The 18,888-nt window shown below is 38.1% G+C and overlaps 1 protein-coding gene across 1 annotated transcript in view; it reads left to right on the forward strand.

Moving 5' to 3' along the window:
- The window catches only part of LOC120538215 (AF4/FMR2 family member 2-like), a 92,520-nt gene that overhangs the window by 11,860 nt on the left and 61,772 nt on the right, over positions 1 to 18,888 (forward strand). The window contains exon 4 of the mRNA XM_039767669.1: positions 6,041 to 6,156. Coding sequence (XP_039623603.1) covers positions 6,041 to 6,156 — 116 coding nt within the window. The remainder of the gene's footprint in view (positions 1 to 6,040; positions 6,157 to 18,888) is intronic.

An 18,888-nucleotide genomic window follows, 5' to 3' on the forward strand; every position in this document is an offset into this window, starting at 1 on the left:
CACTTTGTTTGGTTTTACTAAAAAATTAAATCCTTTGACATTCCAGCTTTTAGAGTTCACTGAACAGGTAGGTGTATTCTATCCTGTAGTCTAAGGCATCAATCAAGCTGAGAAAAGAAAGGCCCCCTTGTTTTCTCTAATTTGTTATAGCAAGCACAATTCAGTATTAACTGTGATATCATTTGTCAGCAAGAGCTCAAACTGAAACAAACCAACAAAAGTCTGCAAAGCTGACAAGAATGTGTTATTCCATGTATAAAATATATAAATATATAAACTCCGTGATGGCTTTGGAATAAATTCTGGTGGGACCCCATGGACCTTTGGGTAAGACATTGTCAGTAAGGGCTGAGTCATCCTGAGAAGCCAGACAGAGGGTGTGTGTTTGTGTTTGGCAATTGAGAGTAACATGCAAAGAAAGATGATCAGGCACTTAAAGTGTGGCATTTAACGAGAGCTGCTCTTCTTCATTAATCCACTGGTCTGGGTATGGGGCTGCTGGCGAGACTTGAGAAGGATCCTGGTTTGGGTCATGAAGATGAGAAAAGTGTTTGCAGATGGTGTTGCCTTTGACCCCAATTGAGCAATGTGAGGTGGAGCTGGCAGGGTGAATTTTCAAGTAATTGACAAAGACACAATGCTTTTCTTGTTTCAAGATTTTTTTTTTAGTATTAGTATTTCTGTTTTTTTATTTTATTTACATTTTTCAGTATTGTCTAGTTTTAAGTTTTTAGTTTTAAGTTCTTCACCATTTTTATTTAGTTTTCATTTGATTTCTTAGTTTTCATTAGGTGTTAGTTTTTCATCATATTCTACTTTTAGATTTATTTTAGTTTTTCATTCTCTTTTAGATAATGATTTAGTTTTAGTTTTCAGCAATTAACTTTTAGTTTTCTCACATTTTATTATTTTGTTTTACTCACCAAAATTGCAGTTGTTTGCAAATACAAGATCTGTTTTCTTTATAGTTGTCAAATTGTATGTCATTCACGTTGTACCTGTGAACTTAATACATACAACATTACTATCTGTGACAGAACTCAGTTTTCTCATGATAAGGTGACAGTTTAAGGTTTCCAATGTAATCAAAACTACAAGAACCAAGCAGGTAGTGTACTTTGGTGTAATTTGTTACTTTAATCCACAATAAGTTTAAACAAATGATTTCATTTCAAAAATGCTTTCATTTTTATCTGTGTGTTTCTCTTTGTGAGCAGTAAAATAATTGCACACACATATTTTTATTTTATATTGTTTTATGTAGTTCATTGATGCTGACTATATATTGTCTACCTATTTTCAAATTTTGAAAAAGTATGAATTTCAGGTGAATATTACTTTGGTTATTTTTTAAATACTCCTGAAGCCATTAATTGATTTTGTTAATTACAGCAATAAAAGAAAAAGATGAAAGCTTTCCAGTTACATAGCAGTTGCGTTAAAAACACCTTTTTTTGACAGACCCCATGGGGGTAACTCATGTTGGACCAGAGGCATAATCAGAGGTGGGTCAAAGACCCCAACAACTGCTAAAGCTAATGATGTGCATGGTATATAGTGCATTTCTATAAACATATTTTTTATCATATATGGAACAGCTGTTATACCAGCATCTGAGATCATTCACTTTATAAGCAACATGTGAGACCTGGATACTCCTTGGGATCCTAAACTGAATGAATGTGATTTATCAGCACATATAGGAATAAATATACTTTGGAAATTGAGAGTACTTAATGACACACTTTTAATATCCAGCATTTCACACACTCGGGCCACATACACCTTCGAGAGAAGATGCAAACTCCACACATATCCTGAGCAGGCTAGCAATCAAACCTGAGCTCATGGCATTGTGTGGCAGGAACCCTCTCTGTGATACTACACCATCCATATTCAAAATCACAACTCATAACCTGATTAAAACTATATCCAAATCTGCAACATTAGCTCAGTTCATGGCATTGATTGCATGCTAAATTTCAGTTTTATCTTGTCACTGCAAAAATAGATCCAGTGCAATATGTGAAAAAAGGCAGTTACTTTTTTCCCATAAATGAACATCTGTAGCTAGCTGTTGTACTATGAGCCCCACTAAGAAATTCATCTTTTTTTATTCTATCAATTTACACTGATTTGACAGTTAGATATTGCTGCATAATACGATAGTTATAATAATAATGTTATTATTTATTTATTTATTTTTTTGCAAGTAGCAAATCTAGTGAGCAAATACTTAAAGTCACGTGTTTTCATAAAACACACACAGGCTATAGATGCCAGTTGCTGAAATTCCCACCTTATTTTTCTGTTCAATGACCTTCACAAATGCTACACTGTATAGTTCTAATTTTTTAAACTAATTATCATGTCTTCCAAAGGTACAGGTGACATGCACATTGTCCTTGAAGTTTGCAAAAAGCTGCCTCTCCCTGACAACTAGTGTGATATCTGTGACTGACGGTCAGTTATGGCCACTGAGATCCGCAGAATAAGTGTTTAGCAAGGTGATGAGGCTCTGATATTTATACTCAGTTCTACAAAGAAAAACTGACTGGTTGCTGAAAATGACCAATGAAATTCACAGAATACTGCATTTGTTGGCAAGATTCTGACAGCCACAGCAAGGAGAATTTCCAGATGCTCATGAAGCAATATTCTTCTCCAAGTGATTGTGTGGTTTTTAAATATACCTGCAACTCCACACTCACATGTACATTATGCATAAAGACTAGTGTGGTTAAAATCCAAATTAAAATTACAAAAACTAGTTTAGATTTCATTTTTATTACCTCATTTTTGTTTATTTTTACTTTTTAGACTTTTTTGTTTTCATTTTAGTTAAGAAAATTATTTGTTTTCTGTTAACTTTTCATTTTAGTTTTCCGTAACGAGAAAGGTACTACTTGATTGCAGCCATGGAAGATCAGAGAGGAGACATTGGAGTGTGACTGAAAAAGCAGTTATCTTCCAGTAGACTTGGTTTAAGGAAGTGAAGGAGAGACATTGCTTTTCACAATGCATTAACTTACCAGCAACAGGAATGATAAAATGTCAGTTGAATAATTCCATGAAATCGCACAAAATGAAAATGTTCAGCACACCATTTTGTTATACAATACTACCTCCAAAGGACAGTATTCAAAGATATCTTAACATCAGTTGCTCAACCTCTGAAAGCAGAAAGACAAATGAATATGCATACGTTTCTAATTTTGGTTCAATGGGAAAAGTTCTAAATTGTATTGTGCATAAGTAATTAATGTGATTTATGAAAGTAATTATGGCTACTCCAAAACAGCAAGATGCTCAGGTTCATGCACCCTATAAATTGTTTTACAAAAAATCAATAAGTGCGTCGATTAAAACGTCACTAGCCTTTAAGCCCTGAGGTAATACTGATAAGTTCGGGCTGCACAGGCACACACGTGTCCAAAGGTATGTTGAAAACTTGCTGAGTCCATGGACCTTCCCAAGCAAACATTAAATATGCTAACATCACTAGGCACAAAGAAAATTCCACATATTCAAATTAAAAATACTATTCCAGATAAGAAGTTGCATTGAGCCTATAATGGAAAACTGGAGAAAATGATAATGTTTAGTTTGATATAAACATTTTATCAATACGTTACGTTTTTACTATGTACTGAATTTTGATCAACGTTGTGCCCACTAACTGCCATTAATGCAGAGACATCATTGACAAAATTTCTATAGAAATATCAGAGAAAAGCCAAGCAAAATTACACCTTTTATTTGCTAGCTAAAAAGATTACAATATGCAAGCTTTCGAGGCAACTCAGGCCTGAAGAAGGGGTCTGGGTGGCCTCGAAAGCTTGCATATTGTAATATTTTTAGTTAGTCAATAAAAGATGTAATTTTGCTTGGCTTTTTTCTACATTCATAATGGCTAAAATGGTGCAACACCCTAGTACTATAGAAATATTAATAAATCTGGGGAATTTCCTAATTGACACAATTGTTGTATAAATTGGAAAGGTGAGAGCCTCTTTAGATGTCGCAGGTTGTTTAAATGAAGTCAGGATCAGTGGCATTTACCAGCTGACTGCGAACACTATCCTAAAGCTCTTTACACAATGGTTACTACTAAAAGAAATGCCAACATGCAAGTTAGAATTTGCTTTCACAAGTTAATCCAGGGACTGAACTCAAAACCTTCACCTCACGAACCAAGAGACTTCACAGAATAGTAGTTTGAAGAGTGCCATGTGACACTGAATGGGAAAGAAAGGCACTTTCATGTCAGTTAATCACAAGGAGGCAATGAAGCAGTACTGCCTCTTGTAAAATATTAATTTTGTGGAAGTTTAATGAAATATACCAGTTTTGCAGGAGATGTACCTGTGTTTGATTCTTTCTCGTGTACTTTTCTGAACCAGTTTTCTGCATTCTATATGTGTGGTCTCAAAAAAGACATAGCGGCAAAAGTAAAAGAATGGGTTAAGTTCTTGCATTTGTGTTCTGGTTTTTTAACCAGCTTATTTACTGAATAGATTCCTTTATATAGAACAAGTAATGAGTTTACTTGTTCAAAATACTTATATTTGTCAGGAAAAGTGTGACCTCAAGATGTTTCTATGTCCTGTCCAACTCTTAGAATTCTGTTGCTCTTGGAATGCTCTCTAATGCATCTCTGCACCAAGATGAAGCAGACTGCCTATGTTTCTGAATCCTGACCTGGTTGCTGTCTGTGTTTGTCTGTATTTTCAATTTTCTCCCTGTATCTGTATAGATTTTCATTGGGTACTTTGTCCTTTCTTCTACAGTACATCTCAATGTTTCAATAGTGTCTATAAATTGGCACGGAGCAAGTACAGTATGTGTAAATTTGTGGCTGGAAGTGTCTTGTAATAGACTGACATCACATCCAGTATTGTGCTCTGCATTAGCGTTTGATGCTGTTGGGACAAGTGGTGTCTCCCATGACCATGAGCCGGATAACCAAGTATAGCTAAAGAAAGAGTTAATTACCCACTCCAGGAAGAGAGTGCCAGACTCAGAAAATCTAGTCTTGAGGTTCACATTCCTGCACTGGTTCAGCTGGATCATTGTGGCCCCTGGTGAGCACGTTTAGATAAAATCTGTCATCAGACTTGCAGACTGTCCCACGGGAACAGTGGCCGTAGAGGCTTCCTGCATCATGTTGTCAGATAATTAAATCCTACATTGTGTGGTGTACACATTACTTAGAATTTACCTCTACCTTATTTTATTGCACTTGCAGCGGTCACTTTTTAACTGGAATGAGATTAATGTGAAGCCATATGATACTGTTTATTATTCTAGACTTTTTATTGTGTTAGAGCAGAAAATGAAGCACAGTCTAGCTTTCGCAGATGAGATAGCCAATAAAAATGTCTATGAATCTAATAGACATCCTGATCATGATTAAAAGATTTTTTTCCTATGTCAAGATGCCCAAAGTATTAACTTGTTATTAGTCTGTTAATGAAATCATCATCATCATACACCAAAAGAAAAGTGTTGATAATTTTTCTGAGTCTTTTCATCATAAGTGTTTGTAATTTATTGACCAGAAACAGAAGGCCTGTAAGTAAAAACAGTATTTATACTGTAAGATATATTATTTAGGCAATAAATACAGAAAGGTATGAAAATGACCAATAGCTGTAGGGATCTGGGTTTTGTTTTCTGGCCAGGTATTGTTTATGTGGCATTTTCATGTTTGCATTTCAGGCTGATTGGTGACACTAATTTGGCTCACTATGATTGAATGTGTGGAATGTAACCCCTTCCGTTTTTGGTTCCTAAATCGATTGATATTTCTGAAATAATTTATTATACATTGTTGGAAGGGTTTGGGGAATGGGTTTTTACTAGATGAATCTGAAGGTAAATAATACAAAACTTGTACGAGTAAAGGAAGACATTTTATTCTACTTTTTTCAGGATGTTGTAAGAATCCTATTACAGAGCATTTGATTTGCTGATAAGACACAAACATAGGTAATAACTTAAAATTGTGTATTTTTTCTGTGTCTTTCTCTTTCCACAGTGTGAAATTTCAGATCCACTGTCAGGCAATAAGAAGCTACGATTAGAAAAGGAGAATACTTTGCTCCCGCCTTGCATATCACCAATTCACAGCCACAAACCCTGCAGCACAAAAGAGTAGGTGTTTCTTACAAGATTTATTACCAAATACTCTCTGAGTGTGTGCATCTCCTTGTTTTCTATTTTATGTTCTTGATCAATAACCCTGTCTATTCATGACATGAGTTGAAGCTATAATAAAAGAATTGTTCTTTTTCCATTTTTTCATGTTTCTCACCAGAGCTGAATAATGTGTTTTGTAAGCATTTAGGAGAGGTGATTGCTTATTCACTTTGTCCTTCCTCTTTCTCTTTTATACATTCCCGATACTAGGGACTCACTAGGTGTTTTAATAAATAGCAAACTCGAATCAGTTTTGCTACATTGGGTTTCATTCACACTCCTGTCTTTTAATTTGTCTTGCACTTTCTATTGAATTGTAAAAGAACTGTAAAATAATACAGCTCACATTTCAAGCAGCTTATGATGTAAACAGCTTTTTTACCATGTGCTACAGATAAATGCTGAATCACATCCTAACATAAAAGTGACTGACAAACTAACTAAAGTATTGTTCATAAAAGAACTAAGGTATTGGTCTTTGCAACAGTTTTCTACTGTTAAATTTCATTATGTTAATTAGATTTTGACCAAAATCCTACAGTAACTATAAACTCCTCAGGCAACTGAATAAAGTCTGATTTTTTTTTTATATATATATATATTGAAAATGGTATAATGGAATACCACCAACTTAGTCATATTTCAGTAACATTAGAAATCCGCAAACATCCTCTCTGTCTTGTGTGGGTGTGTGTATGTGTCTAATAGAGATATGCAAATTTTCTGAACAGCAAGTGGCAATTCAAACTCTTGAATTCATTAAAGAGCTTCCACATTTATAGCACTTTCACACTCAATAAAAGCAAAAGTGCTCCAAGAACTTTAAAGAGTTTTGATTGGCTCTTAAATTTGCATACCATCTTAACCCACAGTATTAATGTGTCATGTCTTTACCGTTAATACCTACAAGCTGTTCTGTTCTTCCAGGCTGCCTCACGAATTTCCAGGGTAAACATTTAAAAGCTCTGTTACTCATTTGTTCAAGTTTTGTTTATAGACATCTTAAGACCCAGTAGCCTTTTTCAGAATTTGCCTCACCTGTGACAGGAAATTGGACTTAAAACATATATACAGTATAAAGCTGACTAAAAAAATGGAAATATCTCAGGAAAATCCATCCTCACCAAAAATTATTTTTATGCAAGAAAATGGAGAAAGTCATGATACTGTTGCTCATTTAATAGAGTGTGATCTTGGTGCATGACAATGGCAGTTTGATAATATTTCTGACTGCAAGTCAGTGGCATCATGACTCCAGTGCCACCAAATGCTTTTTTAACTTTATATTATTTAAGTTAGTATACAAGAATATATGCAGAAGAATAAATATCAGCCTACACATATAGATAATAACAAGTCAAATCAAGTCAACTTGGGGAGCATGCACTGGTACAGTGTGTTGCCGCACCCACTACATGACAAAACAACTCGGGATCCCATTTTACAACCCCCCAGGCAGACGCACGGTCCAGTCCCACCCTCCAGAAATGGCCATCTACAGTATCTGCCGCAGCCAGGTGTTACGTGGGCAGCTCATTGGCCTGGTCCAGCCACTCGGGTCACCAACAATGAGGATCTTACGAGCCGGATCACCCTCGGGTAAACGTGCCACATGGCTGTAATGCTGTAACTGATGCTCCCTCACAATGCAGGTAATGTGCCTCATTCGGGACTCCATAAGCAACCGCTCATTCGACACAAAGTCAAATCGACGGTGCACAAGGATTTTCCAGAGAGACACAGGACCAAAGGAGTCCAGTCTCCATCTCAGGTCACTGGATAGCGTACATGTCTCACAGCCATATAGCAAGACAGGAAGCACCAGGGACCTCATGTATAAACAGTGCGTATGCACAGAAATGTTGCGTAAGAACTTTTCCACGTTCAAATTGCGATGTATAAAACCTACACTTGGCGTAAAGCCATGCACTTTTCCACGGTACCTCATGCCTTGTCGTACACAAGTTCTCCGCTCGGTTTTGCAGACTGGCGGCACCCAGCGTCAAAGCAGTGCTACTGTTCCTGTGTGATTACACCTTATTTTCCTGACGCGGCTTTATAAATACACTGAAACTAACCGCATATTGTTTATTAGTGTGACGCATCTGATTGTAATTAACTTGTAACAATATAATGGTCCAGGGAATAGCCATAGTATTCCAAATACCATAACTGCTTTAGCATTGTTACTCTCACTGCACCTTCTTCTTCTTCTTTCAGCTGCTCCCGTTAGGAGTTGCCACAGCGGATCATCTTTTTCCATATTACTCTCACTGCACCATTCGGAGTATTTATATCACTGTATCTGAGTGTGAATCACAGCAGCAGCTGATCGGAAAGAGAATTATCGGTATACAGCTTCAAGGACACGCTGTCTCAGCCACTGCAAAATGTTTTAAAGCCTTTCCTGTATGGACCTCGCGGTTCAGAAACAGTTTCATCCCAAGAACTTTAAATGCACTCAATCAATTGCTCCTTGTAGAACTGTTTGTACTTATAAGTACAATCACCCCACTGTTAACCTTCACTATAGTTATAATATCATACAACCTGAGCCACTTTATAAAGCGCGTATTAATATATGATGACGATATCATTTTTAAGGTGAAATGCAGCAAAATATGTTTATTAAATTATACAGATAAAACTTTAACTTCATTTAAATAATCTATATTCTTCACTGGGAGTGTCGTGAAGGATAGAATAATTAAACATGTACTACGAAGATATTTCAATGTTCCTTAAACGTTTTGAAGAATCGGCGCTAAGCTTACAGATGGCTTAACTTCTATTACAGAGCTGATTGTGTGGCGATCGGTTACTTGGGGAAAGAAAAGCAAGGACTGCAGTGACGGCTACGCCAATATATATTGAATATAAAACAGAAAGAGAAAATAACAACACAGGTAAAAACGCAGCGACGAATTTCGGTAAAAGTTAAATGCTTGTGTCATGAGCACAAGGCAGCTATACAGTGTCTGCAACGGACGTGGCCATCCGCCGTGCATAAGCTACCTTACTGACATTGGCGGGTGAAGGAGCCACCGATTCTTCCTCTGCCCAGTGCCACCACAAGCCTAGACCGCCCCTGAGTACTGCTGCAATAAATTATTTCATCGAAGTGAAACACATGTTTAATAACGTGCTTTAACTCCTATCATCATAAAAATGATATCACGTATACATCTCAGTATTTTAGTTATTCAGAGAGCTGTAATATCACAAATGTAATGGATTCTGTGTCCAGTTGGAGGAAGAGAGCCGGTTTAAGAAGCAAGTAGTGATTCACACACATAGAGCACATAGAAGATCAAATACAAAACAAAGCATTTAACGTGCTACTTTAATTACGATGTGATTTGAGAAACTGGTTAATTAAACGATTGTAAGATGAAGTTTATGATGTTCTACGTTAATGACAAAATAAACTACGCGATTAAAGTGGAAATATCGAGATTGAAGTTGACATTTCGTGCTTTTTCTCCGCTGTGTGCCTTTTTTTCTCTGTACCCTAATAAGCTTTCATATGACACTCAGACAGTGGGCTACAACTCGCCTTTTACGGCGACTTTGATATGTGGCTTCTTTTTTATTTCCGCACTGTGCGATTTTGTGAACGTGAGCTTTCAAGTTTCTCCAACACGCTATGTCACTCGATCAACTTCCTTTTGTTGATTATACCACGGTTTATTTGAACAAATAGTATGTTTTTCCTTTGCCTCCACTAGGTATTCGCTGAAATTCTTATACCTTTCCCGTGCTGTTCCCATTGTCTTTTCACAGAAGACTGAGCTTAAGGGCAATTTATATTCATTTGCATATTCAAAGAGGCGTAATTCTGGGAGGAATTGGGGCGTTACATAAAGCGTGTGCACGAGCGTTACTTTTCACGCTGATCGGGATTTATGTAGCGGAAGAACGTGGAAGTTGGAGTACGCACAGATTCCTGCATCTGGATTTTTCTGTGCGTAAGCACATTTCGGTTTTTGTGCTTACGCCATGTTATAGTGCGAGTTCTACGCACGGCGTTATACATGAGGCCCCAGGATTCTAAAGACTTGGACCTTCATCCTTTTGCATAGATATCGGGAGCGCCACACACCCTTTTCTAGCTTCCTCATGACCCCACATGCTCGCCCAATCCGTCTACTGACTTCATATGTCACTGCACGGTAAATAAACCTCTCAACAAGGTCAACACTCTCTCTGCAAACAGACACACTGCTGATAGCTGTGCCCAAGAGGTCATTAAAAGCCTGGATCTTGGCTTTTATCGAAGACACTCACAAGCCCAGACACTCAGACTCTTTACTCAGTCTCTCAAGTGCCACGATCAGAGCCTCCATTAACTCTGCGAAGATCACAGCATCGTCAGCAAAGTCATGATCCGTGAATCTTTTTTCACCAACAGATGTCCCACAGCCGCTGGACCCCACAACCTTGCCCAACACCCAGTCCATACAAGCATTGAACAAAGTAGGAGCAAGAACACACCCCTGACAAACCCCAGAATCAACTGGAAAAAACGCAGAGGTCCTGCCTCCATTCTGCACAGCACTCACAGTTCCAGTGCACAGGCCAGCCATGATATCCAGCAACCTCGAGGGGATATCGCGAACCCTCTGGATGTCCCACAGGGCAGTTCGATCAACTGAGTCGAGCACTTTGCAAAAATTGACAAAGGCTGCAAAGAAACTCTGCCGATATTTGCATTTGCGCTCCAGTAGAACCCTCAGTGCCAGGATGCGGTCGATGGTAGACTTCTTAGGCGTAAAACCAGACTGTTCCGGTCGCTGCTAGGTGAGAAAATGATCACAGAACCTATTGAGGACGACCCTAGCAAGGACCTTACCCGGCACCGAGAGCAGTGTTATCCCCCTGTAGTTGCTGCAATCCAGGCGATCACCCTTCCCTTTCCAGATAGGGATGACAAGTCCTGTTTTCCAGTCAGTTGGGATGATGCCAGTCTCCCAAATGGAAACAAAGATTGCTTCCAATGCCAGGAGGACAGCCTTACCACCAGCCTGGAGAACTTCACCCTGGATACCACAGATCCCTGCAGCCTCCCCACCCCCCCTTCAGCTGGTTCACCACCTGTGCAATCTCAGTGAGACTGGGTGGTTTACAGCTTATCGGAGGATCAGCCTCAAGAACCGTGGACCCAGAGATATCCAACGTCCTAGCCGGAGGATCAGCTTTGAACAACTGCTCAAAGTAGCCAGCCCAGCGGGTCACAACTGCAGTGTCATCTATAAGGACCATTCCATCAGCCGCCCTGACTGCGACTCTCCGAGGAACAGATTCAGATATGAGTATTGCTTCGATTCCTTTTTAAGCAGGACGCGGGTCGCTAGACCACAGATAGTGTCAAATAAGTAATAACAAAAATCAAAAATTGTTGATCATGATAAAATCATCTTTTATCATAGAAAAAAAATGTTCTAAAAATTAAGGACATTTAGACCAATCATTCTTTTTTTCTATCTGTTTCTTTATGAAGAGGTGCATTTTATTTTATGTTTTTTATTGTCTGCATGTCTACAAACATCTTTTTTAATTTCTTGTGACTTTTTCATGGTAATCCTCTGTATTCTGTATTTCAAACTTATTACATTATTGATGGCCCTTTAGACATCCAGAATCTTCAACATCACTGCTTATCTTAGATTGTCTTCTATTAGTTCATATGATTGACTGGCTTCTACACTTAGCTGGGAGTTTAAAAAGATCACTCTGGTTCAAAAGTTCATTAATATTCTGTACATTTCTCTGTTTGTGTATATGCTATTGTAATAACTATGTCATTTCTTCCATAAGAAAACCAAAATGGCTTATTGAGTGCAAACTTTTATTAGTACTAGCATATGTGCATGTCTACTGTACATAGACTATTGTGTATATATATATATATATATCTATACTAATAAAAGGCAAAGCCCTCACTGACTCACTCACTCACTCATCACTAATTCTCTAACTTCCCGTGAAGGTAGAAGGCTGAAATTTGGCAGGCTCATTCCCCACAGCTTATTTACAAAAGTTGGGCAGGTTTCATTTCGGAATTCTACGCATAATGGTCATAACTGGAACGTATAGAATGCAGCTCGATAGCCGTGGGATGCGGAGTTTCATTTTAAAATATATAACCAATCACATTTCAGCCGTCATTTGTTGCCAGGCAGAGAGAATAGACTGCAGCTCGATAGCCGTAGGAGGCGGAGTTTTGTATTAAAGCATTTAACCAATCACATTTCAGCCATCATTTGATGCCAGGCAGAGAGGCTTTCATAATATGTTGTTGAGGCACTCTAACACAGAATAAATGTCGATTAACGTTGCTTCAACCAATCAGATTTTGAGTTGGTGTCAGTAGGGCCCTCTAGCAGGCGTATGGCAACGTCACCGTATTCAGACCCATTGATTGGATAGAAGCCGATATGAGGAATTCTCCGAGGCCACTGAACGCACCGCAAACGCTTTAAGCGAAAGATCGTCGCGTGCACTACGGCCAACTCCATGGCAGGATTCTGGACAATATTATTTGCCAGACACAGACCAGATTTCAAGACGACGAAAACCTGATGTTTGTCACGCTGCTCGAGCCCCAGAAGTATCGGGAATACAAGAAAAATTTCACGCATGCAGCCTTCTCCACTTTAACACAAGAGCCACGGAGCGCTTTTTGATCTGTCTCGGCTAAAAACAGAACTGACTGTAATGTATGCCATGGATGATTTTGCAGGAAAATCTCCCACTGATCTCCTTGACTTCCTTCATCAGAAAAATCTGAATGAGAGCATGGGGTAGCTGTTTACATTGGTATATTTGGCGGTGAGCATTCCTGTGTACACTTCTTCTGTTGAGCGGACATTTCAGCCCTAAAGCAAATTGAAGCTTATGCCAGAAATACCATAGGGCGGGTTCACCTTTCAGCATTAGCTTTGATGGTGATAGAGAGTGAGGTTTTGATGGAACTGAAGTGCACGGATAATCCGTACGACAGAGTAATTAAACTGCTTTTGAGGGAAGAGAGGACAATGGATTTTGTTTACAAATAATCCGAATTTTTGGTGAGTAAAATGTTGCGATTTTCCTAAATAATATTGCAAGTTTATGAGTTATTATTGATGTTTTTTATGTGTGTTGCAGCTGTGGCTACAGTCGAAAGGAACTTGTCCATCCCTGGCTTGTCTGTTCAATAAAGGCATTTATTGTGGCTACAGGAGTTATCTTTGATATATATATAATAATAATATAAACGAACCACACACCGTGGCGCAACATGAGAGGCTTCACCTCTAGCGCTGACGTCCGAGGTTCGATTCCTGAGAGGGGGTTCAGTGAGTGTGTACGCCTGATGAGCCCAAAATTAGGGCGAAACACGTGCCGCATACTGTTTTCATTTTTTGACAGTAAAACTATTTCAATATATTCAATATATATATATCAGCGCTTCCCGATTCATTTTACCCTTGCACCCCCTTGGTTTGAGAAGAAGTATCAAAAAATATGAGGTTAACGCAGAAAACAGATCACCAATTGAAGCTTTATGAATAATGGATACTTTATTCGCCATTAATAATTGTTTTGGTAAAGCCATACTCAGTGTAATCCTCCTTCCATTTTATAATTTTTTCACGACTAGCCATGATTAAATGAACGGTAAAAAAGTAAGAGCGAAGCGAGGGTGACTTATTCAGGCAGGCAGGCGACAGCTCAATAGCTCGAATTTGGATATAAGTAGGTTCTATTTAGTCGCCAGAAATATCTTTGGTAGGAATGGAAGTTGAATTTAGTCTTTAAAGTTCATAACTCCACAGGTGTTCATTCATAGTTTTGATGGCTTCAGTGAGAATCTACCAATGTAAATGGTCATGAAAATAAAGAAAATACATTGAATGAGGAGGTGTGTCCAAACTTTTGGCCTGTACTGTATATATATATATATAGATAGATATTTATATATAGACATATATATATATATAATATAGATAGATAGATAGAGATATAGATATATATATGTATATATATATATATGTGTGTATGTGTATGTATATGTGTGTGTGTGTGTGTATATATATATATATATATATATATATATATATATATCTATGACAGCAACACTCATAACAGTGACAAAACAATTACATTGATTACATTGACAATCATGTTACGTTATTTTCTTTTCTTTTTCATTACTTCTTTAACACACTACTTCTCCGCTGCAAAGCGCGGGTATTTTGCTAGTCTACATATATATATATATATATATATATATATATATATATATATATATATATATATTAATATATATATATATATTAATAAAAGGCAAAGCCCTCAATGACTGACTCACTCACTGACTCATGACTAATTCTCCAACTTCCCGTGTAGGTAGAAGGCTGAAATTTGGCAGGCTCATTCCTTACAGCTTACTTACAAAAGTTAGGCAGGTTTCATTTCAAAATTCTACGCGTAACGGTCATAACTGAATCCTACTTATGTACATATATATGGCCATAGCCTGCAGCTCGGGCACCGTGTGAGGCGGAGTTGCGTCCCTCATCATCACACTTCCCACGTAATTGAGTGTCTGCCCATATAAGGCCGTCCGTCGGCAGCAATCCAATAGACACGCTGCCGCTAAATATTCGCGGGTGAAGGACTATGCTTATGCAAACGAAGATGAAATAGTCAGGGATACACTAGTGTTTGGCACAAACTCAGCGAAAGTGCGAGAGAAACTTTTAAGTGCCGGACAAGGAAGTTCTCCAAAAGTTCTGAACAAAAAATGCATTACCCAATTGAGAAGGCAGCAAAAGAATATGAAGCGAGTGACGCATACAAGCATATTCATAAGTGCAGCTACTGTGGAAACAAAGCACGGTATAAACCTTAAATTTAAGTTAAGTTCTTAGACACGCTGCTGCTGGCGTTTGTCATGCCCACGACGAATACGATATTCACGACATACAAGTTTAACGAGAAGACGCATTGCCGGGTCTGAGCTAACATTAAATAAAGCCGTGGACATCGCAAGATCGCACGAGATAGCACAAGCACAGCTGAGAACCTTCGATGCATGTACTCCGTGCGGCTCACCTGAAATGACTTTGCAGGACTGGGAAAGGTAAACCCGTGCATGCAATGTGTGATGTCTCAGATAAAGAGGAAGATGAGCTGCTTATTGATGCAGTAAGAAACGAACAACCCTCTAATGCTGAACAAGCCTTTGTACACATATCAATAGGAAAGCAAGGTGTAAAGCTTAAGTTTAAATTACTTTCATAGACACTCTGCAGCTAAATATTAGCAGGCAAATCCACAACTTAATACCGGAAATGCCTGTTAAACATCATAGATTCACGAGTACCGATTTGGGTAGTGATCACTTCGATGAATAAAACCTGTTCAAAAAACGCATTACACAATTGAGAAGGCAGCAAAAGAATATGAAGTGAGTGACGCATACAAGCTTATTCATAAGTGCAGCTACTGCGGAAACAAAGCACGGTGTAAACGTTAAGTTTAAATTAAGTTCATAGACAGGCTGCCGCTGGCGTTTGTCATGCCTACGACGAATACGATATTCGCAAGATACAAGTTTAATGAGAAGACGCAGGGTATAAACGAGACTTTTGATCACTTTGTAACGAAGTAAAAATTGCTGTAACGGAGTTAAAATTGTTTGTGAAGGACTGTGCTTATGCAAACGAATAGAAAAGCAAAGTGTAAAGCTTAACTTTAAATTAGGTTCATAGACACGCTGCCGTTTGTCATGCCTAAGACGAATACAATATTCACGAGATACAAGTTTAATGAGAGGACGCAGAGTATAAACGAGACTTTGCATCACTTTGTTACGAAGTTAAAATTGCTGTAATGGAGTTAAAATTGCTGGTGAAGGACAGTGCTTATGCAAACAAATAGGAAAGCAAGGTGTAAAGCTTAACTTTAAATTAGGTTCATAGACACGCTGCCGCTGGCGTTTGTCATGCCTAAGACTAATACGATATTCACGAGAGACAAGTTTAATGAGAGGACACAGGGTATAAACAAGACTTTTCATCACTTTGTAACGGAGTTAAAATTGCTGGTGAAGGACAGCGCTTATGCAAACGAAGATGAGATGGTCAGGGATAGAATAGTGTTTGGCACAAACTCAGCAAAAGTGCGAGAGAAACTTTTAAATGCCGGGTCTGAGCTAACATTAAATAAAGCCGTGGACATTGCAGCATCTCACGAGATAGCACAAGCACAGCTGAGAACTTTCGATGCATGTACAGCGGCTCACATGAAATGACTTTGCAGGACTAGGAAAGGTAAACCCATGCATGCAGTGTGTGATGTCTCATATAAAGAGGAAGATGAGCAGGCAAATCCACAAATTAATACCGGGAATGCCTGTTAAACATCTTAGATTCACGAGTACTGATTTGGGTGGTGAACACTTCGATGAATGAAACCTGTTATCTTTACAACGGTTGACAAACACGGAATATAACTTGAACACAACACATCCTTCAAATACGAACCTGATTGAAAGAAATAATGATAATCAAATCCTTGATGACAGCAACACTCATAACAGTGACAAAATAATTATATTGACAATCATGTTACGCTATTTTTAAAATGTTTCCTTTTCATTTTCATAATTTCTTTGACACACTACTTCTCCGCTGCGAAGCGCAGGTATTTTGCTTGTATATATGTATACTGGGGGCTTCGCCCCTGCTTGCTTCAGTCGCCAATACCCGTGCCAGCACTACGCGCCTCTTTGCAGTTCTGCCGCTTGCGTATGGGAATGTGGATGTACAATTTAAACAGATTTAAATTTTCATTTGTTACATTTGCATTAATGCGACATATAACTGCCCATGATTACATTTCGTTTGTTTCCGTCTATTAAATAAAATGACTTTTTTTGAATGCTTGGCTCTGAGATTTGTTAATTGTCTTTGCAAAAGCTATTCTAATGGGAAACTGTTAACGTTTTAATACAAGCGGCATACCAGGATCTCCTTTGTTGTCTAATGTTATATGCGGAAGATGTACTACATTACCTTTCTTGGATACATCCTTCTTTCTACAGTAATTTGTGTGGTGGAAGACTGAATGGTGTTAACACTTGTAGGTTTTCTTCATGATTTTGTAACTTGATGTTTTCATCTTCCACACGATGACCACCAACTCTTTCAGCTTAGTCTATTGATACGCATTTAACCATTTTGCCGTGTTACCGGTCGACATGTTTGGAGTAAATTTGTTTGACTTCCTCATTTCTACGTGCTAGGATTGCCCATGTACTCATTTTTTCTGTTGATAACCTTTTCCTATGAAATTTGTCCAAAATATTTGGACATAATACATATTCTTTACTTGGGAACTTAAAGTGAGGAAAACTTTAAAATTTATAAGAGCTGAGAGTGTGCAGGAAGTGCGTCTGACAAAAGCATTCACAAGACTGAGAGGTGAGAGTACTGTGATCTTGTTTGAAAATGGTTTATAGGAAGTCGAGACTTGAAAGAATCTCATGGCAATACTCTCGTCTCGTGGGACTTGAAAAAATCTTTTCCAATAAGTCTTGTCTCGTCTCCTAAAAAATCTCTTTGCGTCGAAAGATTTTTTTTATATAGTAGAGATATATATATATATGGACAGGATTAGAAACAAGTACATTAGAGGGTCAGCTCAGGTTCAAAGGTTGGGAGACAAAGTTAGAGAGGCAAGATTGAGTTGGTTTGGACATGTGCAGAGGAAAGATGCTGAGTATATTGGGAAAAGGATGCTAAGAATAGAGCTGCCAGGCAAGAGGAAAAGAGAAAGGCCTAAGAGAAGGTTTATGGATGTGGTGAGAGATGACATGCATGTGATGGGTGTCACAGAGCAAGATGTAGAGGACAGAAAGATATAGAAAAACATGATCTACTTTGGCGACCACTAAGGGGAACAGCCGAAAGTAGAAGAAGAAGATATATAGTACATACACACTCTACACATAGTATGTGTGTACAGTATATGTATGTGTGTATGTAGTAAGAAAGGTAACAGGAGGCGTGAGAAGGGTTGGGGTACCACAGGATGAACCTCATTTAAGAGCAAGTGTTTTGCCAAAAAAAGATCAAAATCAAAGAAGTTAGTGCCAGTGCACTGGTGGATGAAACAGCTTATGCAGACACAAGTCCACTATGAATGCCTACTTCTGGTGGGACATGGTTTTAAGTAAGTCTCAGGTAGAAGATGCGTGACTTTTGGAAAAACAGAGGAAGTGACATTCGCCATTTCCCCAGCCTGCAATCATCAGATATGAAAACAATAAACCTGTGACATAAGTGGAATTACATTTAGCGTAGAAGCCCTGAAGATACCCCCATAAGCACACCTCTGTAACTATATATATCGTATAATGTTTTAGTGTTTTTTTGTGTTTAAGTTGCACCCTTTTTCCAGTATTTATTTCAAATTATTGTATGGAACATTAATGCATAAATGGAAGTGCACTTACTAAGAAAAAAATGTATTAAACTGAATGTTTTGTTTTGTTTTTTTTTTTTACAATTTATGCACACATTTTAAATTGCAACACTAATTTGATATATATACTGTGGCTCAGTACAAATCATGCTGTTTTTTTTAACTTCTTGGTACATATTACTGTGGCCCTTTAATAATAGCCTGTGTAAA

Source organism: Polypterus senegalus, chromosome 10 (assembly GCF_016835505.1).
Source record: "Polypterus senegalus isolate Bchr_013 chromosome 10, ASM1683550v1, whole genome shotgun sequence".
Taxonomy (NCBI): Eukaryota; Metazoa; Chordata; class Cladistia; order Polypteriformes; family Polypteridae; genus Polypterus; species Polypterus senegalus.